Raw genomic sequence first — 26,806 nt, forward strand, 5'->3', positions numbered from 1 at the left:
TATTCTGACTTTAGTAGCAATGAATTTGAAGAAATCGTACAACATCCAATTATTAGATGTAATATTTACATTTAAACCATTGTTAAGCTAGGGATATTTGTTGAACTATGCTATTTGGAGTGTTGCGATCCTCAAGAAAAAGAGAAGCATTTAGGAAACAGGGTTGAATGGCCGGCTCCCGCAGACAAAAGGTGTCCATTTTGACAATCTGCGTTAGAGATGTCCCAAGGCCATTTTTTCCCTCTTAAAACTTGTTCATTGAATTGGTGTATACTTGATGAAATTTAGTTCTATAATTGTCCTTGGTTTTCAAGGAAGTTAATCTTGTTAAGTGTCTTTTTCCCCGTTTATTACTAAAAGAATGGGGATGATGCAAATCCTAGAGGAGCATGAACAACATAAGAGTGATTTGAAGGTAAAAAGAAGGGTGTATGCTGAAATCTCCCACACAGGGTGGGGTATTAAACCAATATTGCTCCTCACAAAAAAGAAAAAAGAATACTGCTTGACGTGCATGTGGATCTTAAGAAAAAGTATGTTTGACATAACTGATGTTCAACCACTGGAATATTTATGCCCATGTTGGAAATTAAACTGGTACAGTACTTACTATAAACTTATGCAGAGCCATTAGAACAACATGATGTAACAGGATTTACAAAGTACTCCCTCCGTCCCATAATGTAAGACGTTTTTTGACAGTACACTAGTGTCAAAAAACGTCTTACATTATGGGACGGAGGGAGTAGCACATTAAAATACTTAGTAGAATTGGGACATCGAAATAAGTTGGGGCAGCGATAGCACTAGTGGAGTTGCCTTCCAACAAAACGCAGAGGAGGATCCTCATCGAATAGAGGATGATACCAATATGGTTTAGGAACCGGCCACCTGTCATTCGAATTCTTCAGTGCAAATTTTACATTAAATAGATAGGAAATGAATTTGCAGTGGGAAACAGCAAAAACACCTGTTTTCCTTAACTGCGGCATCACCCATTATGTCTGTGGGATGGTTTATTCCTCTTCGTCATGCAAAAATAATAATATTGTAAGCACACTGAATGAATATATAGCCACACAATAAGAACTGAGACAGCACTTCAGGCAAAAGATGTACCTTTGAGATGGGAGATCAATCCCCCTTAAAACTTGTACAATGATTCTCCTTGGCAGGTAAGGAGTTCTATTAGTTCTATCATAGAAGTTCATGCCAGCAAAAGATCCATTAACGAAATTAACAAGGGGTCCTCCAATCCCAGCCTAGTACAAGAAATAGAACAGAGACGTTGTTGTAATGCCTTAAGAGAGATCAAGTTAACTAAAGTAATGTGTGAACAGATTACTGGGAAAACATGCATAGATTCTATCTATATTGGTTACCATTTAAAGGAAGGCGGGAGGGTAGAAGAATTCACCAGTGTACCTTCTTGATTTTACATGTAGACAGCTTAAGGTCTTTGCAGTTAAGTTTGCAAGGTCTGTTCGCAGGCGTCTTAATCACTTTACCAATTGTCCCCATTAATAATCCATCATCAACATCGCGCCCTATAGCTACCACTTCTCTACGTGGTCTTTTCACCTTGCGGAAAATATTCTCCGGACGAATACCATATAGGCACTTCTGAACATTGATGACAGCAATGTTATAATCTGAATGGTACAGTTCCAATGTCCCATCAGTGATCTGTTTCGGTGGGAGAAATACTTTAATCTGCAAGGGTAAAGTGAGCTCAATTAACCATCATCTCACTAAGAGGACAAGAAAAACAATTAGGAGCAGCAAACCTTCATTTTTTCATCAATCTTGTCTTCATCAACCAGACTTCTAACCAAACTGGCCGAAGTCAGAATAACAGGCGTGCCATTTTTATGCCACTTTATAAGTAGGCCTGTACATGCAAAAACTCTCACGTCTCCTACACATCACAACTTTGGCCATTAGTCAGTGGAAACAAATACCGGAATGAAAAACTAATCAACATATATAGCTGTAAAATCACCATCGTATGAAGAAAGTGTGACAACACGCCGGCCGATATTTGTAACAACACCTTTCGGAAGTTTAGCCCAGACCTCCTCCCCAGAAGTACGGTGATTGATATTGCAATCACAGCCCTTATAAGGAAGAAGTTGACCAAAAACCTCTTCAAATGTATCACACAATTTCCCACAGACTGGTTACAGAAACAAGAACAGAAGTTCTGTCACTGAAATAGCTAGAAAAGATCACAAGATCTAGTCAACACAATAGAAAACAACGACGTACCTTCGAGCATAAGTGGTGGTGGCTTAGGATATCCACCGGCTTGTAAATATTTAACATGCATCATAAATCCTGATGCAATAAAATGACCAATATTAGTACTCAGATGATATGTATGATAAAATCAACATGACATTGTCCACACATGATCAATAGGTAGCATTTTTAGAACGTTATATAATTCACACCTGATGGGACTACGCTGTGTACATTTTCAGGCAAGGTATATTCATGGAAGTTCGTAGAGTTTGGGCTGCAATAAAACAGTGACGAGTTGTCATGGTAAGTAAATTGATTCTTTTGGCAGCTTAAAAAATAAGCCGCCACCTCCCCAGCTTTTCCCATAAGCCTTCTCTCTTATCCATTGGGGCTTCTAAACTAATTTAGAAGTCAAGACAAATTTAGGGGGCGGCTTGTTTTTAAGCTCGGGGTTGGCAGCTTATTTTTTAAGCCACCCAAAAGAACTGGCCCTGGTGCTAGTCGAACAGCAAAACCAAACATGAGTCAAATCGAGGTATGGAAGGACATGGGAACCAAGCTTATCAATACTAAACAGAAGTCATGAGAGAATAGAGCAGATCCATATGTCAAAATACGAGCCACATTGTCCATGTTTTAGTCTGAACAAAATGACTCTCTTCCTCATTTAAAAGAATACTTACTGATTTCACCACTAAAAAAAAACTCAAAATTAGCAACATGAGATCCGATACTGAAACCTACCAGCTAGCAGTAGAACGAACCAGTTTGTTATTATTAACTCTTAAGGCTCCGATGCTTGTTTCAAAAGATGGCTCACCTTACAATGGATGGACTAGAACGGGAGGTGTGTATTAAACCAGACAAATATAGATACGCAAATTGGGGATGATATAGCTCATGAGTGCTACTCCCTCCATTCCCTAATATAAGTCTTTTTAGAGATTTCAATACGAACTACATACGGATGTATATAGACATATTTTAGAGTGTAGATTCACTTATTTTGCTCCGTATGTAGTCCATGTTGGAACCTCTAAAAAGACTTATAGGAGTATTTAGGAACGGAGGGAGTCGAAGCAAAGGAGACATACGTGAACTGCTCCAGATATTTCAAGTGTTCAGAAAGCTCCATACGCAGTAGGACAATGGTAATTTGGTTGACGACATCAAACTCAATGCACAATCCCATCATGTACCCGGCTTGATCAATAACTGGCCCCCCAAGTCCAGCCTAGAACCAAAAATAATAAAGCGGTAAGAATAGCAAAGGAAAAAACACCAGCAACAAAAAAGATTACTTTGGTGCCCAAAATTAGAAAGAAAAAATCAATGGGGTAGGGATTACAACGCAATAATTTTGTTCCACATTTTTTTCATCGTGCCAAACAAAGTACGAAATAATCAACAGCTTGCCTCTGTGATAGTTAAAGGAACTTGGAGCATTTCTCCATCAACCGTTAATTCAATAGTCTGTGCCAGAGCCGAAGGCCCACCCAACAATTGCAGGATGCCGCCTTTCTGTAGGATATGCTATAGGACCATGCAGGTCTATAGCAAGTACTTCTGTGAAGCAGAAGGACGTGACAATAGCAACACGGCTATCATAAAGTCCCAAGAACCCATTGATACTTGTTTTGTCGGGAAGGCGCACAATAATCTGCAGAGAAAAGAATTGTACACAAGTCCACCATACAATCAGAATTAGATCGAAAAACAAAGCAAAAATGGGAACATGATGACTAGCAGAACCAACCCTCAATTTATCAGCTCTGTTTCTGTTAGCTTCAAATTCTGTACCAAACGTTTTGAAGTCACAAATCTTGATAGTTCTGGCCTCGATGTGATGATAGGTTTTATAGCTATACCCGAGCATGCAAATAACATCTTATCTCCTGTATAAGATGCTCATTTGGGTCATAACTAGTGATGATTTGATACAAATCAGAAAATTCACGAGCGTAAAAAGCATAATCACCATCGTATAAAGCTAGAGAGACAATTGTGGAAGCCAACAAATAAGGATGAGTCACATCTGTAGAACCAAATGGCTTCTCTTCGAAACTCCGGTCCGAAACAGGTTTTTCGGGAGGACCTCCAAATCGTTCCTCAAATTCTTTTTTGCATCTGTCCACGGCCTTTTTGACTAATTTAATAAAATGGTAACTAGAAATGACCGTGAGTTCACCATAACTACACCAATATATGCAAGAGAGCGAAGAACCAGCAAATAAGAAATCATTGACTCACATTGCAGCATTCGCTCTCTCAACTTCTCTCTCATGCGTGTTTGGCGAGAAATACTACTTGAAACCATTGAGCGACGACTGGCTTCTTCGTCCCTTTTCCTCTTCTCTCGCTCTATGATGCGTGTTTGGCGAGGAGTAGCTTCATGGCCCCTCTTCCTCTTCTCTCTCTGCATCTTTGCAGTCCTGAAGCAAAAAATAAATGGAAAGAAATGCTTAGTAGAGCGTCATATTACGTATGATATTAGAGATCCAAAGAAAAAAAATAAAGTAGGGCCTATGCATACAACATTAATATATTTTTGTCCCTTCTAAGAGTTACATCTTTGCTAAAAGGAAAGATGAGAACTAATCTCATTTTTTAATAAAATGCTTCATCCTTCTAACTTTCCTTGATATAAAAACTTCAAACATATTGGCAAGCAGTGTTCTCCAAAACATAATTTTCTAGTGCTATTGCAGCCAATGCATTCAGTCTTTCTTGTGAACACAGATTGGATCTCAATTTTCACCAAGTTCTTGAGATACCACTGTTATGGCGCTGCTAGAAGGAGGGCACGAGAGGGCCGGCCGGGGGCCTCTTGCCCACGGCCAGGCAAGAGGGAAGGGATTTCCTTCTTAATTCTTGCTTCATTAGATTGATACATCTCCTCTCTTTATATAGAGAGGTTTACTTGACTCCCAAGCAAGGCTTACTTGACCCCTAAGCAAACGACCCTTATCTCTAATTAACCCTAAAACTAATGGGTCCATTAGGCCCATTACGTACTCTAACACTACACCCCACCTGGACATGCAGCTTGTCCTCGAGCTGCAGCCTAACCAACTTATAACCACGACTCGACGCAACACAAACCTAACACCTAAAAACAAGCCTTTTACATCTCGGCTTGTTTTCTTATTCTCAACCTGAAATGGACTGGGGCGCTTTATTTTGGACCCTTTAACAAAAAGTGAACACCATCCGCACGTCGGACGTGCACGTGTACAGCCACCTGGATCCCATGGCCACCACCTGGACAAAAGGAGTGCATGTGGATGACCACCTGGAAGTGGTCGCAAGAGTGACCAGCAGAGGCGCCCTCGCGGCGGCCAGTGGCGGAATGCAGTGGTGCTACGCGATGCGCTGCTGTCGGTGACACCATGCCTTCTCCCTGCCGGACGGCTGTTGGTCTGCACCGCACAGGGAAGAGTGGAGGGCTTGCGATGGAGAATGACGAGGAAGGGTGCGCCCCCCCAACCGCCGATGTCGCAGACTTTGAGGTCGCTGCCCGCGGGGAAAACAGCATGCCCGCCGCCCGTTGGGGAAACTGCATGCCCAAGATCCCCGACGCAGCGGATGAGATCGAGGTCCTTTGCGCCAGCGAAGGGCAACTTGGAGGAGCGGCAGCTGGAGACCATGCATCTCCCGCACACGCCGACGCGCTAGGAGGCCGCGCGCAGCAGCCTGCAGCCTCACCGCCGCCGACACATGGCAGGTAGAGATCCAAGACGGAAGCGGTGACGGCGACGACGGGGACTGGACTTGGTGGAGCGGGACTCCCACCGGCGCGGTCAATGCGGGGCCGGAGCTGACCGGCGGTGGCTGCTGCAGCTGCAGCGACTGCTGCGGTTACGCACCGGGCAGCTGCAATGGCTGTTGCGGCGGAGCGCCGGGCGCGGCGGAGGCCGCCAGGAGCAGTGGCTGCCACTGCAGCCAGGGCTAGGCGGTGGTGGCGATGGTTGGCAGCGGCAGCGGCAGCGGCTGCTGCAGTGGCCCGGCGAGCGCGGCGAAGGCCGCCTGGTGCGGCGGCTGCCACGGCAGCCACGGCGGCGCGGGGACGGCAATGGGCACTGGAGGCGCGGCGAGAGCCGGCGCCGGCCACTGCGGGGCGGCGGTAGGCGGTGGCGACGGCTGCAGCTGGGGCTACAGCGTCCCAGCGAACGCCGCGGAGGCCCCTGGATGCGGCGAGTACCACGGCAGGGCCGGCGGCGGCCCGTAGGGGTTGGCCAGGTACAACCGGATCCCCTGGACGGCTGTGACGAGGTCGTTGAGAACCCAGGTGATCTCCTCCGGGGTGTAGGCGGCGGCCGGTGGTGCGGTGGAGGGCGGCGGCATCTGGGCGGTGGCGGCGCCGGAGGATGCGACCAGCGGCGCGGACGGGGAGGGCAGCGGCGCGGTGTAGATGGCCAGTGGCGCGGTGGTGACTGTCGGCAGCGGAAGCGATGGGATGGACGGCGGCGAAGACATGATCGGAACTGAGCTACCTGATACCAAATTGTTATAGCGCTGCTAGAAGGAGGGCACGAGAGGGCCAGCCGGGGGCCTCTTGCCCACGGCCAGGCAAGAGGGAAGGGATTTCCTTATTAATTCTTGCTTCATTAGATTGATACATCTCCTCTCTTTATATAGAGAGGTTTACTTGACTCCTAAGCAAACGACCCTTATCTCTAATTAACCCTAAAACTGATGGGTCCATTAGGCCCATTACGTACTCTAACAACCACAGTCACTGATCAGAGCCAGAGGAATAGCCAACTTGCATGGTTGCATAAGGGACACAAACTAATTGGTTCAGAACATTGAGAAGGTCAGCTATTAGGATTTTTGCTATGGTTGGAAAGAGGAAATGTGCAAAAGGAGGGAGATGGGCTTGTTTGAGGAAATCTCCAGAGAGGGAGGTGAGAGAGTTGTTAGGTTAACTGATTGCTAAAAACAAATTCTCCTTTTTGTTTATTATCAAAATTGTATCATAAACTTTCGATTACTAATACTAACTACTACTAGTTTTGAACATTAAATTGGAATCAATAAATCGCAGAAGAGGTCGAATTACTAGCAGCCACTACTGGTTATTAAGGGGATATGGTGGGAAACGAAAGGGTCAACGAGAAATAGATGAGTTGTCAAAAGAAGAGGTAGAAGATAATCTTTCGAGTAACAGAGATCAATCGAATACTCGATTCGAACTGCTCCAAGTACCACTAAGTAGTGCTAGCAAACGAGGAAAATGGATTCTTGCCCCGCGACTCTCCCCCCGCGTCGCCCCCCGCTCGGGCGACTCGGGCGGGATCGCAACCCTAGCCGCCGGGGTCTTCCCGTCCTTCCATCCCTCCCTGCGCCGCCACCGAAGGACGCCGCCGGCCTATAGCCCGGAGGCTGACAGCGGTGGCGGGGGCCTTCCCTCTCTCCTGCGCCATGGGCGCGGTGCGGTGCCCCGCGACGTGTGGTGGCACGGTCGATCTGGCCTTGGTGGCGTGGCGGGCCTGCCTTGACCGGCGACGGCGCGGCGGCCACCTTGGCCTAGGGCGGCGATGGTGGTGGGCGCGGCAGCCGGGCCTGCTTCGGGCAGCGGCCTTGGCTGCGTTCGGCGGCGGCGGACGGGCCTGCGGCGACGGACCATCTGACCTCGGATCGGCGGTGGCGGCATGGAGGGCCTGGTGGTTGGGTCGGCGCCATGCGTGGTTTGCCCTCCGGGCAGATCTGATCTGGCGGGTGCGGCCTGCTCGATGTGCGGCGGCTCAGATCGGCGGCGACCCGTGCACACGATGCTTGATGGAGGTTCTTCGAGCGGATCCGGGTGAAAACCTCGTTCTCGGCTTGATGCCAAGACCGGCGTTGGCGGCACTCTTTTGTGTCATTACCTTCTTGAAGCATCGCCGTGGATAAGCTCCAGACCTCTATCTGCTACCTCCGGAGGAAACCCTATATCAGTAGATCAGATGACGGCGGCGCGTTGGTGTCGTTTCCTCCTTGGGGGCGTCATTCTTGGAGGCGTACACGGGATCAAAGGACCAGTGGGCGGCTTTTTTGGTGGAGCGGTGCTTCATGCTACACATTGATGACGGTGGATTTCGGCGGCATGGCGCGGCAGAGACTCGGCGCCCAATGCACGGTGATGGACTCGCGCAGGAGGAGGTAGTTATCTGTTGTCGTGGTGGCGTCGATGGCAGAGTGGCCTGAAAAGGTAGAAGCCTCAATATCTGCTCTGAAAACGGACATGTGGAAGATGGCGGCGACGACACATGTGAGTACATCAGACCAGTTTATACCCCAGACCCGGTATGTGGCTTGGCTGGGTTTCTGGCTCTTGATGATAAGCTTAGGTGAGTGGTCTGGGTATTTGGTCCAGCTAGCACCCCTTCATCATATGGATAGGAGTAGTGGCATATGTTGCCAAGATGGCGGATTCAGACATATTGTTATAATACTTTGTAAGGTCCTCAAGAATAATCAATAAAGTGGCGCATGCATCTCCCAGATGCAGACCCCGGGGGTCATCCTCTTTTTTTAAAAAAAAGCAAACGAGGAAATAGATGCTTACAGCCGCCTAACTGTTTCTGCGCGCCGATGCACAACGGGAACGGGATGCGCCGGGTGGATCTGTGAAGAGGTGCCGTCGAGATGAAGCAGCTGAGTCGGAACGATGGATTTGAGGATCTAGGGTTGAGGGGAATCACGGACTTGCTGTGGCTTCTTTTTCCTTTTCGCTTTTTATGAAGCAACCACGGGGTCGCTTCTTCCTTTTATATTGGGGAGCCGACGACCTATTGGAGGACAGCCCGGCCCGGTATCCCATCGGCCTGGTATAACAAAGACAGAGTATAACCGCGTGGCGACTATATCTCGCTTTGCGCGAGCCGGTAGTGAGTCTCGCTGCAAGCATCTCAGCTTCGGGCAGGCCGAATAGCAACTTCAAAAGAAATGGAGATGAAAATGTGGAGCCACAAGGATTCAATCCTGGGTCTCCCAGATGAAAGCTAGCGCTGCTAACCAATGAGCTAGGGTCGTGTTATTGGAATACTGTAGAGCCCAACCTACTTAAGGGAATAGATCAAGATTTCCATAGGGTTTTTCCCTTTTTTTATTTGTTTTTGTATTTTACCGTTTTCTTCGTTCTTTCTCCGATTTCACTGTTTTTTATTTTTCTTTGAATTTAATTTATTTCTTTTCATGGTTCTCACTGTTTTTTTTCTTTTTTCTTTTTTTGTTTCGGCTTTCTTTTTCTCTTACACGGTTTTCAATGCCTTTTTTCTTTCAATTTTTTCACCTTCCTTTGTTTTTCTCGGTTTTCCCCATAGTTTTCATTGTGTTTCTGTACATATTTTTTTCGATAGGTCCAATATTTTTTTCTAATACAGGTTTAACATTTTTCAAACATAATTTTAATATTTCTAAATACATGGTCAATATTTTTATACACATATTTTAACCTTTTTTGAAACCTTGATTCACATTTTTCAAATAAAAGTTTAAAATTTTCAAATGCTCGATGAACATTTTTCAAATGCAAGATTAAGATTTTTTGAATACGTGGTCAACAGTTTTCCTATACACATTTTTAAACTTTGTCATATCCTAGATTAACATTTTTCAAATACGAGATTAACCTTTTCTAGTACATGGTCAACATGTTTTTTCTACGCACATTTAACATTTTTTTTCAAAATGCTTAATTAATTTCTAAATGCAATATTAACATTTTTTAACACATGATCAACATTTGTTTCTATACATATTTAACATTTTTTAAATGCTTGGTTAACATTTTTCATATAATTGTTCAACATTCTTTGAAATGATTGCTTAGAATTTTTTATATACATTATAAAAAAATCATCAACTCTTTAATACATGGTCAACATTTTTTCTATATACATTTAACATTTGTCAAATGCTTGATCGACATTTTACAAACACTTGTTCAACATTTTTTTCAAATGCTTGATTAACATTTTTATATGCATGATCAAAAGAATTCAACATTTTTTAATACATGGTCAACAATTTTTCTATACACATTAAGAAAAAAATCAAATGGTTGATCAATTTTATTCAAATACTTGCTCAATAGTTTTCCAAATGCTTAATTAACAGTTTTATATACATGATCATTTTTTTAATACATGGTTAACTTTTTTTATATACACATTTAACATTTTTCAAATGCTTGATCACCATTTTCATATACTTGTTCAAAAAAATCAAATGCTTGATTAACATTTTGTAAATACATGATCAAATTTTATATACACATTTTTATACATTTTTTGTATACAAGATAAATATTTTTTCTATAGACATTTTTCAAATGTTTGGTCAACATTTTTATCATATATTTTTATAGAGTGCTTATATATATATACATATATATATATATATATATATATATACATATATATATATATATATATAAAAGTATAAACAAAATTAAAATAACTAAAAAGAAACTGAGAATATAAGAAAACAGAAAAAGGAGGTTGTGGCCTCCCACGCTCCTGGGCCAACCCATCTCGGTGTCCCCTTCATCAAGGGTTCCTGCCTCTCGCTTAAGGCGAGATATAGGGGCGCCCGTATAACCGAGCCTCTTCCCTGCCGTCTCACGTTTCCAACCTCCTTGTCCATTGGATCTTGATTCAGGTCGTTATCTGCCGTTAGATCCTCATTTCATGCGAAACTACCGCAAACTCCCATAGAAAAAAAATCAGAGGTTTATGGTTAACTGGGCCATCTATCCAGCCCATTTAGCCTACTGTCCTCGAAAAAAGAAGATACGTGAACCACTCGCCACAGCAAAAAAAGAGGACAAATTTAGGATATAACCGAGCCTCTTCCCTGCCCTCTCACGCTTCCAACCTCCTGGTCCGTTGGATCCTCGTTTCAAGCGAAACTACCACGACCTGGGCCGGTTGTCCGTTAAATCGCTACTCCCGTAGAAAATTTGGAGGTTTTTGGTTAACTTGCAATCTATCCAGACTATTTAGCCGCCTTCCATAGAAGAGAAGATACATGAACCACTCACCGCAGTAAAAGAAGTAGAGAAATTTGCTCGCTCCCCTCCCGAAACCTCTCCTATCCCTCGTGACCTGGAAGAAAAACTGAATCGCCACATCGCCTCTCCATCGCCCATCTGCATCCCCTTCATTCCATATTTTTTCTTGCAAACCTTTGGGGCGAGACCCTAGACATACTTTTACGGCAGCGCCGCCCTTGCAATACGTGTCCGCTCCACCACAGCAGGCATGTCAGGCAAGCCCAAGCTCAGCAAGTACATTGCCTGCATCATATACCTGAAGTCGTAGGAGGCATCGCATACCAGGTTGAGGCGTTGAAGAGCGGCTAACCTCTGTTCATCGTGCGCCTCTCCTCTCGCGAGCCCTAGGCGGAGGAGGGGATCTACGGCTGTGGAACAGGATCGATATGAACCAATCACTCTTCATGGCGGATGATGTGTGATGGTATCCTGGACTAGGGGGTATGAACCTATGCGACCCACGGTCCATGGACTGAACTTACGGCCCAACCATCTCCACAAGGAAGGACTCCATAAGATAAAGAACCCTGGCATGATCAAGATGGAAGCCTCCAAAGACTTGGTGTGTACTTCAAGGATAGCTCTAGCGACCGACATGTTTATCCTTAGTTGGCAACCGACCATGTGTAGCCCTAGATACCCCCGGTGCCTATATAAGTTGACCGGTTTAGTCCGTAGAGGCACAATTACGAGCCTTAGGGTTTACAACACAACATGTGATCTGGAGGTAGATCACCTTGTATTCAATACTCTATCACAGCAATATAATCAAAGCAGGACGTAGGGTTTTACCTCTTTAAGAGGGCTCGAACTGTTAGGTTCTACGATAGGGTGCGTCGACTGCAAATTAAAATTTCCTACGTGCAGAACAACCAAGAACATGCTACGGGAGATGGATCATAGTGCATTACCACTAGACGCGTAGTGCCGTGCAGCGGAAGAAGAGTTGGGGTAGCGCGTCTGCGTGGATCGTCTCCGCCTCGTCCAATCTCCCTCGAACAACCGGTCGTCGGTTCCCACTTACAGGTTCGCCGGAGCGGCGCAAGTGCACCGCCTCTAACGGTATCCGTGCGTGCAGGAGGAACACCGTGCGGCGGACTGCTAGGTCCGATCACACAGTCGGTGGCGAGTGGAGGTGTCTATTCGCAACACATGCAAACCCTAGTGCCAGCGCCAAAGCGATCAACCGCATGAGTGTGCCGCACCCCACTTTATATAGGCATCCGTCGCGGGCTCAACACTTGGGCCTCGCACGGATCCTAAAGCCCAAAGTCTGTTCGGCCTAAATCCGAATCTGAGTAGAATCACTTCTGACTCGTGGAGTCGAATCGGGCCTCACAGGTTCCTTCCCTTAAGCGCGCGACCCCTTAGGTTCAAGTCGGCTTGGTTGCAGTTCGGATCACCTCCGACCTGCACGGTTGGTAGCGGCCTCTAGCAAGGCGTGCCGACCACCAGGTAGACTATGAAGCTGGTTAGGCGAACCTGTACAACATGTCACACTTATGTTCCCTTTGCCACACGATATATGTTGTCGGGCTCAAGGCGAGTGTGTCATCCTTGTGCTAGACCGACCTCTTTCTCGTTCTAGTGATGTCGACCACAAATCGGATTATCTCATAATCCTTGTCGCATGGCCATGCTTATCCTGGTCGGATCACCCGAGGGACCCAGAGTATATCTCTCCTAATCAGAGGGGCAAATCCCATCTTGCTCGACCATATCTCGCAACATGGGTCTGGACAAGCCCGAAACCTACCTTTGTACCTACCAGCCACGGAGTAGCGTTTGGTTGGCCCAAAGCAGGTCTGTCACTATCCCGAGTACATGCGTCAGCTCAGGTCTTAGGACATAGAACATATGTTGTACTAGAGACTCACAGATGACTTATCGTTGCATCTCATAGTTGCGTCTGTCCGACTCGGACCTTATCTCGACTGGGATCCGACTATGTCGAATCCGACCAGATCCTTCCGAGTTCATATTATCCGGTTAGCATCCAGTGCTCCATGGCTAGTGAGACCAAGCCATCGACCGTGTCATATGCTAGTCTAGTCGGTTGCGCGTCCACACATCCCTTTCGACTAGGGACCTTTTAGGACAATCATCATACAATGCATAGTCCCACAAACAAGTCACTTACTTGCTGATACACATCATTGATAATGTCCAAGGACTATATTTATTCATAAACACATAGAAAATATCATCATACATGATTGCCTCTAGGGCATATCTCCAACACGAACCTGAGTAAACTTTGTCTCCCCTATCTCTTGTTACCCATCGTTCCCACATCCACAACTCGGGACCCCCCTGTCAGTTCTATATCCGGCATATCTCGTAGTAGGGGTCCTAATCTAGGCATCTTGGAACGATGGTAACATGGACACGGGATTTTACCCAGGTTCGGGCTCTCTCGAAAAGATAATACCCTACGTCCTGCTTTTGATTGTATTCATATAGGGTGTAGTACAGAGTACATGTATCTACCACGAGATTGTTCTAATGAATATGAGATTATCTATTAACTAGCCTGGCCTCGGTTTATATAACACACAGAGGCCTGGGGTTTAGAGGAGTCCTTGTCTTGGGCGCCAAGTCTTGTGGAATCCTCCTTGTATGCGGCATGGGTTGCCCGAAGTGGCCCATAAGTGAACTGTTAAGGGGCTCCTCAACCCGATCCAGTTGGTCGGGAGACGAACTGGTGAGTACCCCCTAGTCCAGGACACTGTCACCCCCTACCCGAGATCATCCGGATTTAGCACCAACATTAGTGGCCCATACAGGTCCCGCTGTTGGGTCAAAAAGGATCGACGGCTGGCCTTCAAATCGACAACAACATTGGCTGCGGTGACATCTTTGTCCCCGGTCGGCTTTTCGCCCTCGGCATTGTTCTTCTTCATGCCAAATCCACCGATCATCTCGACCGTGTCGAAAGCTTCGCCCTGAACCAAGTCATTACGTTCGGGAGCTTGTAATATACATCTGACGCCTGCGGCGATCTCGCCCTCTCCGGCTGGATGCCAGATCGGCCTGAGAACCCTTCAGACGTTATAACCCTAACCCAGCCGGCCTCACATCGGACCTAATATCAAGTACGGATCCGATCTGTATCCCACTGGATCTTGACCTCGAGTCAAACCCTACTTCAGAACCAGCATCGAGATCAGCCTCGGTCACTCTCCTAGCAGATCAGGAGTCATCCTGGTCAGTCAGAACTCCAAGGTCGCGTCAGGTGAACTGTGGAGTATATTGCAGGTTAGCCTGGCCTATAGTCAAGCAATGGATCCAACAAATCTCTCGCACCTAAATGAGGTGCTGGACCGAATCCAGAGTCATGTGATTTTGTTCTCGGTCTACAACCAGATTGGATGTAAATACGACCAAATTGGATGTAAATCCGACGATAGGGAAATTTATGTCCCTCCCACCACCCACCTAATCGCTACAGTTGAAGATTTAACCGATGTATTGAACTATGCCTCCGAGGAGGCAACCGACATGGATGCGGATGTCGATGGTAAGCATGGAGCAGGCTTGCCCATGGCCATATCTCATACTGGCAATTGGGCCACAACCTCTACCTACAATGTGTACATGGTAGACACCCGTAACAAGAACAGGGAAAAGAAAAGGATTTCCCCAAGCGTCGACGAGCTCGGAGGCGATCCAAGGGCGCCAATAGAGGCAGGTATAGCAAAAACAACACGAACGACATAGGTAACGGCGCCACTCCGGATAATGTCAAGGACCAAGGAGACAACGATAATGCCATGCCTAGTTAGTTGAATAGCCCAACAGGGATGTTCGAAGAAGAGGACCCCGAAGACCTTGAAGACGGGGTAGATAGTAACTATCTCTCCGAATCCGAGGAGGATGTCAGCCTCGGATCCAAGGGTTTCATTGTCCCTGAGGACCCATACGAACAAGAAAGCACTACAAAAAAATACACTTCCGTGATGATACGTGTTTGTCATAGTAGGTCACGTTTTCTGTCATGCATGTACATACATGACGATTTTATAACAGAATCAAGATAGTCATACCTGTGCTGTCGTAGAAGTGTTCCATGACATTACCAAAATTATCATCACGGAAGTGTCCACTTCCATGACGATAAATCGCGCGTCATAGAAGTGTTTTCGTCAAGGGTGACCAACACGTGGCATCGACCGTAATGGCTCGCCATTAAGCTATCAAGTCCGGTTTTGGATCCGATAACCCGTTAACAGCCCGGACCAATGGGGATTTTCCACGTGTAAAATTGTCATTGGCCGACGGAACCACGTGTCAGCTCCTCGCTGGGACAGATGGCATCCACTCATTGGACAGGAGGCACCTATGATACATCGACACGTGGCACGGCCCAATAGAGGCCCATTCCGGTGAAAAGGCCGGCTCGTTTGACTTGGTCAAAAGGTAACGGGCCGGCCCATGGAAAGCATGTTCCTATATAGCCCATTTACATCCCGCTAACTCACGGCCCGTTACGGCCTATCGGAGTTAAGCCCAGTAGCTTCATCTGGGCCATCCAATATGATTCCAGCCCGTTGCAACTTTCGGCCCATGTATGGCCCATGATGTCTTTGTCCCATACGAGGCCATTTGTAACTCTTGGCCCATTAACGGCCCGTAGTGAATCTGCCCCGCAATGGACAGTGTATCGCTTCATACCCACTAACGGCCCATTATTCCATTGGGCCGTTTCCAACCCGTCTTATCTTTTGGCCTTCTTAGGGCCCATTTATTCTTGGGCTTATTTCCAGCATTCCGTTACTTACGGCTCGTTACTGGCCTTTTCTGCTTGTGTGCCAAATTCATCCCGTGGTTATAATCGGTCCGTTTGCGGCCCGTTAATCTGTTGGGCCATTTTCATAGCGTCATCAAATACGGTCGATTAACGACTGCCCATTACTATCGGCCCATGAACAGATGATTCCAAATCTAGCCTGTTACGGCCCATAATGCGGTCTGTTATTGGCCCATGTTTGGCCGGTCGATCATACGGCCCATAGAAGGCACATTGATGCTACGGCCCGTAGAAGGCCCATTGTTTCTATGGCCCTTACAAGGCCCATTGTTTCTACGGCCCGTAGAAGGCCCATTGTTTCTACGACCCTTACAAGGCCCATTGTTTCTGTGGCCCGTAGGAGGCCCATGGTAACTATAGTAAATATGTAGCCCATGGTTATTGTGGCCTAGTTTTAAAAAATAGGTTATTGCAGCCAAACCGCGGAAAAAGAACTGCACTGACTACAAGCAAACAAATAAACAAGACAACAAGGAAATAAATAAGCAAGCAACTTACGCTAGGCTATCACGGATATTACACATATTACATCCACTGGGCATCAAAGTTCGCCACCAGCGCAAATATAGGGAACAAAGCAGCATATCATATACACTGGTTGTCAAAGTTGGCGACCAGTGCAAATACACACCGCAACAAAACAAGTCCAGAACTGAAACCACTCCAGAAGATCTCAAGAAACAGTATCCTGGGTACCCATAATGCTGGCAAGATGCTTAGCAAGCTTATTAACTTTCTCTTGTTTGGCGCTTAAATCCTCAAGTGCTTGCTGTTGCACCAGAAAGTATGCATCTAAACTCTGCAGGGACTTCCTCGGTCCTTCAGCTTCCTATCGCAGCACATCTGATCGATGTCTTTCAACTTGAAGTTGAGACTCAAGAAGACGAACTGATTCAGGCAGCAAGTTCAAAGAGCTTGTGCCAGCAGTAGTGTCCTGTAACTTGAACACTACATCAAGACATGACTTTTGGGTTCTCTCACTGTCGTCAGGATAGTTTTTATCAGCTTTCTTGGAGACCAACAGGGATGTCTCACTATCTTGAACCTTATTTGCATTACTTCCTTTACCATTGCATAACGGGGTACTGTTCTCCAATATTTTGTCCGCATTCTAAAAGAGAAACAAGCAAACACATCACAGGGCTACCATGTTGTATATGAAACTCATTTTGGTAAATCAGTTCAGTAGTAAAGTGTACATGATTACAACATGAAACAAACATATATCTATGTACCATGGTAACTTTATGGTCTATATCATTCTAGTTTTTTATTGCCAAATCAAGATAGAGACACATTTCAAATAATATTTGTTCAAGACAAAGCAGAATAGTCAGAATATGAGTGTGGGAAACTATAGAGCAGTAGCAACACTTGTAATGTGCATGACATGAGAACATAACGGTTTATTCAATTGAAACTGAAATCAACATAGAGCAAGTTCCAACAGCAAACCAGTTAAAGAAACAGGTTTAAAACATACCTGTTGCGCCATTGGAGTTTCAATTCCATCCTTCAGATTTGAAAATAGTTGGTATGAGTAAATACAGTGATGCAAGAGCAAAGGAGTATGAACCATAGCTATAGAACCTGACCCGAGAACAATTATTCTTCTCCTTTAAGCTTGAGTTGGGATTCGGAGTGGTGGTCCTCGTGCTTTGGGCACTGCAGTTCCCTTACTAACTGCTCGTGTTTGGGTGCTCTGTGGCGGAGACGGTGTTGTGTCGACTGGAACTGGGTTACTATCTGCTGGGGTTGGGGTTAGAAGGGGTGTAGCTGGTTCTCTGTCCAACTGGATAGGGGTACAATCTGCGAGAGTCTAGGTTATGTGTGGTGGGGCTGGTTCTTGGGCAAGTACAACTATGGTTCTATCTACATCAACTGGTAGCACTATCTTTTCTGAAGACCGTGTTGTTACTCCCTTAGAAACTGCCATCACCCTCTCCAATTCAAATGGCTAATAAACAAGAAAAGTAATTGAATGTACAGACATTATATGATAACACAGGTGCAATGGATAGTGGGGAATAAAAGAGGGCATGAAATAATTCACATTTATGATGTCTAACCAAACATGACAGCATGACACAATTTCACATATATGATGGCTAACTAAACAGGATAGCATGACACAATTTCACATTATGATGGAAAGACATAGTTCAAAATATGATGACTATGTAAACAAGATGGCATGATATAACTATATAATGTCTTTATTAAATAGGTTGGCATGCCATAATTCACATACATGCCGCCTATGGAAACATGATAGCATGATATAATTCACGGATAGAATGACATAATTCAAAATATGATGATTGTAAACACTAATAGGATGAGATGATATAACTATATGATGTCTATTAAATGGGTTGCCATGCCATAATTCAGATAGATGCTGTGTATGTAAACATGATGGCATGCTATAATTCAAATATATGATTTATATAGTAAGCAAGTAAGCAGATGACAATCCATATATGATGTAAAAACTAAGCAATGCAAGACAACATGCATGTCATGGGTAATATAACCCTGCCAAGTTTGAGCATAGACCTCAGGGGGGAAATAGGACTGGTCATCAGTCTCTGAATCCTCCTGTGAGGAGCTCTCTGTAACCAGCAAGATGTCTGCTTCAGTAGGTAGCATCGTCTGCTCTGAATACCTTGTTTTCACTCCAGATACTTCAATCACCGCTTCAAATGGCTGATGCACAGGAAGAGTAGTTGAATATACAAATGTTGTCGACAAATGGAACACGTAATACAAAAAAAATGATAGCATGATATAATTCACATACATGATGATTGGCTAAACAACATGGCATTGGATAATTCACATATATAATGCCTTTGCAACAAGATAGCATTGCATAATTCACATATATAATGTCTTGCAACAAGATGGCAATGCATAATTCACATATATGGTAATTAGACACTAAACAGGTGGCATTCACACAAAGAAAACTAATCAAATGACATAGCAATGCAAGACACCATACGCACGATATGAGAAACATAACCCTACCAAGTTAGAGCATACACCTTGGGGGGGAAATAGGACTGGTCATCTGTCTCTGAATCCTTTGAGGAGCTATCCATAATCAGCGAGATATGCGCTTCGTCAGATAGCATAGTCTGCTCTGAAGACCTTGTTTTCACTCCAGAATTTTCCATCACCGTGTCAAATGGATGATGCACACGAAGAGTAGTTGAATGTACTAACATTGTTGACAAATGTAATACATAACGAAAAAAAGGATGGACAGGTATGATTCACATATAAGATGACTGGATAAGCAGGATGACATTGCAAAATTCACATATATGATGCCTGGATAAACAAGATGGCATTGCATAATTCACATAAATGATGAATAAACTAAATAGATGGCATTCACACAAAGCATGTCTAAACTAAGCAGATGACATATTTGATGTATAAAGTAAGCAATGCAAGGCACCATATGCATGATATGACCAACATCAGCATGCCAAGTTAGAGCGAAGACCTCATGGGGTAAATAGGAGTGGTCTTCTCCTTCTGAATCCCCCTCGAAACAGATATCTTCCTCTCGATTACAATCCGAAATGGGTGGAGGGGGGCTACCTTTGTGCTACCTCTTGAGCATGTGTTGGTTTTCCCTTGAAGAGGAAAGGGTGATGCAGCAAAGTAGCGTAAGTATTCCCCTCAGTTTTTGAGAACCAAGGTATCAATTCAGTAGGAGGTTACACACAAGTCGCCTAGTACCTACACAAACAAATAAGAACCTTGCAACCAACGCGATAAAGGGGTTGTCAATCCCTTCACGGCCACTTGCAAAAGTGAGATCTGATAGAGATAATAAGATAAATATTTTTGGTATTTTTGTTGTATAGATTGAAAAGTAAAGATTGCAAAATAGTAAACGAGATGCTATGTAAATAAAAGAGATATAATATGATAGAAAAGAGACCCGGGGGGCATAGGTTTCACTAGTGGCTTCTCTCAAGATAGCATATCTTACGGTGGGTGAACAAATTACTGTCGAGCAATTTATAGAAAAGCGCATAGTTATGAGAATATCTAGGCATGATCATGTATATAGGCATCACGTCCGTGTCAAGTAGGTCGAAAGGATTCTGCATCTGCTACTATTGCTCCACACATCGACCGCTATCCAGCATGCATCTAGAGTATTAAGTTCATAAGAACGGAGTAACGCATTAAGCAAGATGACATGATGTAGAGGGATAAACTCAAGCAATATGATATAAACCCCATCTTTTTATCCTCGATGGCAACAATACAATACATGCCTTGCTACCCCTGCTGTCACTGGTAAAGGACACCGCAAGATTGAACCCAAAGCTAAGCACTTCTCCCATTGTAAGAAATATCAATCTAGTAGGCCAAACCAAACTGATAATTCGAAGAGACTTGCAAAGATATCAAATCATACATAAAAGAATTCAGAGAAGAATCAAATATTGTTCATAGATAATCTTGATCATAAATATTGTTCGATGCCTGTGAACTATCATGATGTAGAAAGGCTACAAGGAGATTTACACAAATAGGTTGCATGGAAACATAATGATTTGGATTCCACATGCCATATCCTAGTTGTTTTGTCTTTTGTCCTATTATTTCTTTTTGATGTTAGTGCAAGCATAATGAGCAGCTACATATATGTATAGGGTATAAATGTTCCCTCAACAATAGTGGTGTTTTCTCCATTTCTGATCCCTGTCACTATATATCCCTACCCTTACCGCACTTTTTATCTCAATTCACCAATCCATAAAATGGATTAGACTAAACCCACTAATCATTTCCCCACCTCCCCTAACATACAGTCCACACGACACCTACAGGTATACATTCCTTTCGTATGCCAGATCTGCAGTTCAGCCAACATTCTTCACGATTACACTTTTCTATCTATCTAGACTGTGCATAATTCCTTGAGAAACATCTACTACAACGTAAACTTGTAATATTCCAAATTTCATACAATTCATCTAGACTGTGCATCATACAATTCATCGGATCTCGACAAACACACCACAAAAAGTATTACATCGAATAGATCTCCAAGAAGATCGAGGAGAACTTGGTATTGAGATTCAAAGAGAGAGAAGAAGCCATCTAGCTAATAACTATCACTACAAAAAAATACACTTCCGTGATGATACGTGTTTGTCATAGTAGGTCGCGTTTTTTGTCATGCATGTACATCCATGACAAATTTATGACAGAATCAAGATAGTCATACCTGTGCTGTCATAGAAGTGTTCCATGACATTACCAAAATTATCATCACGGAAGTGTCCACTTCCATGATGATAAATCACGCGTCACAGAAGTGCTTTCGTCAAGGGTGACCGACACGTGGCATCCACCGTAACGGAACGCTGTTAAGCTATCGGGTCAGATTTTGGATCTGATAACCTGTTAACAGCCACGACCAATGCCGATTTTCCACGTGTAAAATTCTCATTGGCTGACGGATCCACGTGTCAGCTCCATGTTGGCACAGGTGTCACTCATCCAACGGTCGAGATGGGCCTATGATATGTTGACACGTGGACCGGCCCAAAAGTGGCCCACAAAGTTTAAATGGGCCGGCCCAACCAAAGATTTAGCCGACCATAATGGGCCGGCCCAGCTAAAGGCCCGCAAAATTAAGCAGACCATAATGGGCCGGCCGAGCTAAAGGCCCACAAGATTTTGCGGACCACAATGGGCCGACCCAGCTAAAGGCCCACAAGATTCTGCAGACCATAATGGGTCGGCCCAGCTAAAGGCCCAACATTCTCTGTCAAATCGGCCCGTCAATGGCCTGGTCTAAACTTGTCATCAATGCGGCCCATGGTCACTTCTGGCCCGTTAACAGTCCGCTAAGTAATTAGGTCGAATTACAGCCCAGTGTATTTCCGGCCTGTTAAAGTTCCGGCTTCATTTGGGCCCATTTACAGGCCATCAAAACTTCCGGCCCATAAACGACCGTGAAGGAATTGGGTCATATTCGGCCTGTTAGAGGCCCACTGTAGATTTGGGCCACTTTTGGCCTGTTGTCATTTTCGGCATGTTAGCGCCGGACGTAAACCATGGGCCATATGTGGCCCAACGTCATATCGGGCCCATTAATGGCCCATATAAAAATGACGATAATCTAGCCCGAGCAAAGTTCCGGCCTGTTAAAGGCATGTGTATTAGGTCGGCGCATTTACGGCCCATCCGAATTTCGGCCTGTCAAATATCCGCATCGTAAATGGGCCACCATTTCGGCCTGCTAAGTCCAGTGGGTTATTTGGCACAATCAGGGCCCAATCTCACTTTCGGTCTATTAAAGGCCCATGTTTTTTATGGGCTCGAGATATTTACACCTGTAAACGGCCTATTTTTACTGAGGGGCCATATTATGTTTAGGCCTGTTAAAGGCCCACTATGGGCACAGGCCTACCAGAAAAATTTGAAAGCTTATGCTAATTTAAGCCCAGATATTTTTAGTGGGCTACATGCCAATTTCGGCCCGTAATCGTTTTTATCCCAATTGGAATGGGCCCGACGAATGTTGGCATGTTGGGCTCCTACGAAGCTTTCGGCCGAATACATTACTAAGATAAACCTACACTATACAAAAATAGCGTCATAATTACTGCAGCCAGTGGCAGCATCATAAATGTTGTATCACAACAAAATAAATTCCAATCATACAACAAAAGGCCCGTTGGCATAAAGTTTACACTCCTTCCAGATAAAAGCACCATCAGATGTATAGAAGCACAGATCATTTGACCTGAGTACTAATGTTTCAGGCTGTAGAATCTGATGGAGCAGCACGATCTCCACCTTTTTCCGTCATTGCTCTTCAACAATGAAGCGAATGTCTGATAGTCTGGTTTCAAAACCATTCATATCTTGACGACATTTCTCAACCAATATTATTGTTTCCGAAACAACGTCCATTAGGGATTGGACTTGTGTCTGGAGCACAGATATATCACTCTGTCTAGCAGGAAGATTTTGTTCAGTAGGCGATTTGGACGAGGTTACCTTGACAACCAACCCAGAATTATGCAGGAAGGTGCTTTTTCCACTGTTAGTGGAGAGATACTAACGCACTGCAGCAAGAGGTGACATTGTGCCTGTAGTAGCCTCGTCACCTTCAGGTGGTTGTGGCTGTTCAATCATTTGTTCCATAGCTTCCTGAAAGTTTGAACTTGTAGATTAGTGTACCAGATAAGTTACTAATGAGACAAAAACAAACAAAGTAGGTTAAACGTTTATACATAACTTATTTTGGTGAACTACTGTAATGCATTAGCATGTATTGTAGTGCCAACTACATAATAAAATCACTTTCGGAACATATGTCCATGTAGCATGCCTACTGTATTGTCTATTTCCTCACATTCGTTGACATCTAAGGATAAAGAGACATGGTTTAAAGTAGGATGAACATAGTATGACATCATTCATATCATGGGCAAACAAATATAAAACAAACAGGCTATTTTATCATTGTGTGCGCATGTGAACATAACAACTAGATTACAGATCAAGACCAAAAGAATATCCTTCTTCTCTTTTAAACCATGTAAGGTGAAATGATACGTTAAGACAACTATGTATAAAAGTGAACAGAGTAACTGACATTGGCTGCAAACCAAGTAGTTAAATGAACACATCACAGTACCAATCAGTTCAAGGCAGGAGGAGTAAGGACTTACAACAGCGGCTTGAACTGGTGTGCTCATGCCCTTCATCTTGCTGGTGTGGCAATCCTTGAAGATTTGCATTGCATTCGGTTCAGGTTCTTTTTGGTCCGCATGGGCTTTCCTCTGTATTTGGAACAAGTCAATATAGATACGATAATATGGCACAAAAAAAGAAGGAAGTAGCAGCTACTTACAAGAGCCTCGCAGTGTGCAATATAGCTACGAGATCCTGTTGTCTATTGGAATTTCACTTTAGAACGGTTGGTTTTGTTCTTCAAACAGTTAGCCTAGAAGAAGATACACTTGTAAGGCACATACATAAATACAAGTTCAATATGTGGTCTGATCAAATACATATAGCCTACCTGATACTTTGGATCAGACCAGTGTTTAACGAGGGTTGTCCAGTCTTCATCTGTAATATATTCCACTGGAGATGTTTTGGCGATTTCATTGTTAGCCTTGACTTCAAAGTGAGATTTTCTAAGGTGGTACCGATACTATCACAGAGCAGACTGAAAAACATGAGTGCATGCTTGTTTAGTTGCATCATCTTTCGGATCCAACTTGAACCTCATCTGTTGAAAAAAGAATGTGAGTCTTATTAGGAGGAAGCTAGAAAGTATGGGACAAAGCAAGACAATATTACTAATTGCAATGAATAACATTACTTACGGATAAATGGTCAAGGAAGGTGTTAAACTGGGTATTGTCTTTCTCATTCCTATACTGGATCCACGTTGGGAGGATACGCGCATGAAACCTAACGGCAACGGCTGCCTCTGATACTAACTTGGCTGACTCTGTAGCATCATGTGGCCTTTTTAAACCTGCCTCAAAATGGATCTCCATTCTTCCTCCTTTAGATTTTGTTAATCTGTCAAGCATTATCCCTGATGTCTGTTTCCGCTTGCACCGTGGTGCTAGTTCAACAACGAATATGGAAAGTGTTAGTGTACATCAAACTGTGAGAGTACATATAAAGGAGCATGCAACTGCAACTTGACTCGGTCAGGTACCGTCTTGGTGTTGATGCTCATGAGGTTCATCTGATCTTGCCAAGTCCTGTTGCGTCAGCAGTGCTTCGGAAGTAGTGTTAGGTGTGAAGATAGCTTGGGAACTGGCCAGTTCCGGAGCAAACGAACGAGTAACTGGTTGAGATGCTGGTACAGTTGAAGCGGATGCTGCAGCTGGTGGAGCAGGTGATACTATGTTTGTAGATTTAGCCGGTGGACTTGGACCTTCTACTACACTATAAGTACCTGCAAAATCTCGACGACAGAACCTTTTCCGTTTCACCCGATGAGTAACAGCACTCCCTACTATATTATTTTCCTTGCTCTTTTTTGACTTTGCCATGTCAAGCTGTACCCACAATACAAAAGAATAAAATCACTCTTCAGAACTCATTGATGCATGATACAGACAAGCAATACCTTGATGTAAGACAACCGTATGAGGATGGAATATGTAAGAAAAACAGGACGGCATGACATATTCATAGCTACGATGTGCAAACTAAGCAGAAGGATTTTCAAGAAAATAGAAGTAATGCAAGCTAGACACCATATGAAAGATGCAACCAATATTACTCTGCCAAGTTAAAAGTGTCTTGTCATAAGTGGCAATTCGAAAAATTAGAAGCAGTATAACATAGAAATCAATGCAAGATGCAACCACTATCAAACTGCCATGTTAAAAGCGTCCAATCATGAGTTACTGATGCGGGATACACAACAACAATACTTTGATGTAAGAACATGGTATGATAGATAGTGCAGTGTATTCTAGACACAGAAAGCCATGTCATATGCACATGTATAACGTATAAACTCAGCAGGTGCAATTTAATCAAAATAGAAGAAATACATGCTAGACAACATATGCAACATGAAACCAATTATCACACTGTCAACTTAGAGCAAGCACCTGCGACGGTGGAGTGCGGGAGATGAACTCATCATGTAGACTTGGGACTTCAACTTCATTAGCAGTAGCAGTGGCAAATCTAGAGAGTCTCTATTTGCATCGGTGCGGAGTACCACCAACATCCCCTAACTTACTCTTTTCCTTCCTATTTTCTGATATTGCCTTATGAAGTCAAAACCACAAGAAGATGAATAAAATTAGCTCTGCATAACTGGTTGATGCATGATACAGACGAACACTACTTTGATGCAAGGCAAGCCAGGATAGGAGGATGGAATATATACAAAAAAAGACAACGTTTCATATTCACACGTACGATAGGAGGATGGAATATGTATGAAAAAACATTAAGCGGAAGGCATTTCAACAAAATTAGAAGAAATGAAAGTTAGGCACCATATGAACATGCAACCAATATCACTCTATCAGGTAAAAAGTGTCTCGTCGTAAGTGCCATTTCAAGAAATTAGAAGCAGTACAAGCTAGAAGACAATGCAAGATGCAACCTACATCACAGTCCCAAGTTAAATGTGTCTTATGGGTAAGTGATCGTTGCAGGTATAAGTTGTAAGCTACGCAGATGCAATTCTACATAATCAGAAGCAATACAAACTAGACATCATACGGAAAACACAACCACGTATAACAGTTCCAAGTAAGAGCAAGCACCTGTGATGGTGGAGTAGGGGAGATGTGCTCATCATGTACACGTATGTTCTAGAAACAGGAACACGTGTCATATTCATAGGCATTATGTGTAAAGTAAGCAGATGCAATTCAAGTTAGAAGCAATACAAGCTAGACATCATACTTAACTTGCAACCACATATAATAGTGTTAAGTTAGAGCAAGCACCTGTGATGGTGGAGTAGGGGAGATGTGCTCATCATCTACACAACTACGTTGAATGTCCAGCCTTGTGTTGTCTTGCGAATCTTGTTGGGAGGATGGCGGAGTAGAATCTGTAGAGACCCCCTGTTTGAGTTGCTCCAAAGGACCACCATCATCCACTGCCGGACTAATTTCCTTCAGCTGTAATGATTTTGCATTGTGAATTCAAACCGATAAGAA

The 26,806-nt window shown here is 44.1% G+C and overlaps 1 protein-coding gene across 1 annotated transcript; it reads right to left on the bottom strand.

The window, feature by feature from the left end:
• Positions 1–523: 523 nt before the first annotated feature.
• LOC119336025 lies at positions 524–8,947 on the bottom strand. Its single transcript, XM_037608066.1, has 12 exons — positions 8,795–8,947; positions 4,223–4,676; positions 4,001–4,139; positions 3,339–3,904; positions 2,454–2,518; positions 2,269–2,337; positions 2,003–2,176; positions 1,788–1,918; positions 1,426–1,713; positions 1,120–1,262; positions 971–1,024; positions 524–891 (listed from the first exon to the last, which is right to left on the bottom strand). The coding sequence occupies exons 4-12, from the start codon at positions 3,437–3,439 to the stop codon at positions 807–809; spliced, it is 1,110 nt and encodes a 369-aa protein (XP_037463963.1). The 5' UTR covers positions 3,440–3,904; positions 4,001–4,139; positions 4,223–4,676; positions 8,795–8,947; the 3' UTR covers positions 524–806.
• Positions 8,948–26,806: the final 17,859 nt, after the last annotated feature.

Source organism: Triticum dicoccoides, chromosome 7B, assembly GCF_002162155.2.
Source record: "Triticum dicoccoides isolate Atlit2015 ecotype Zavitan chromosome 7B, WEW_v2.0, whole genome shotgun sequence".
Classification (NCBI taxonomy): Eukaryota; Viridiplantae; Streptophyta; class Magnoliopsida; order Poales; family Poaceae; genus Triticum; species Triticum dicoccoides.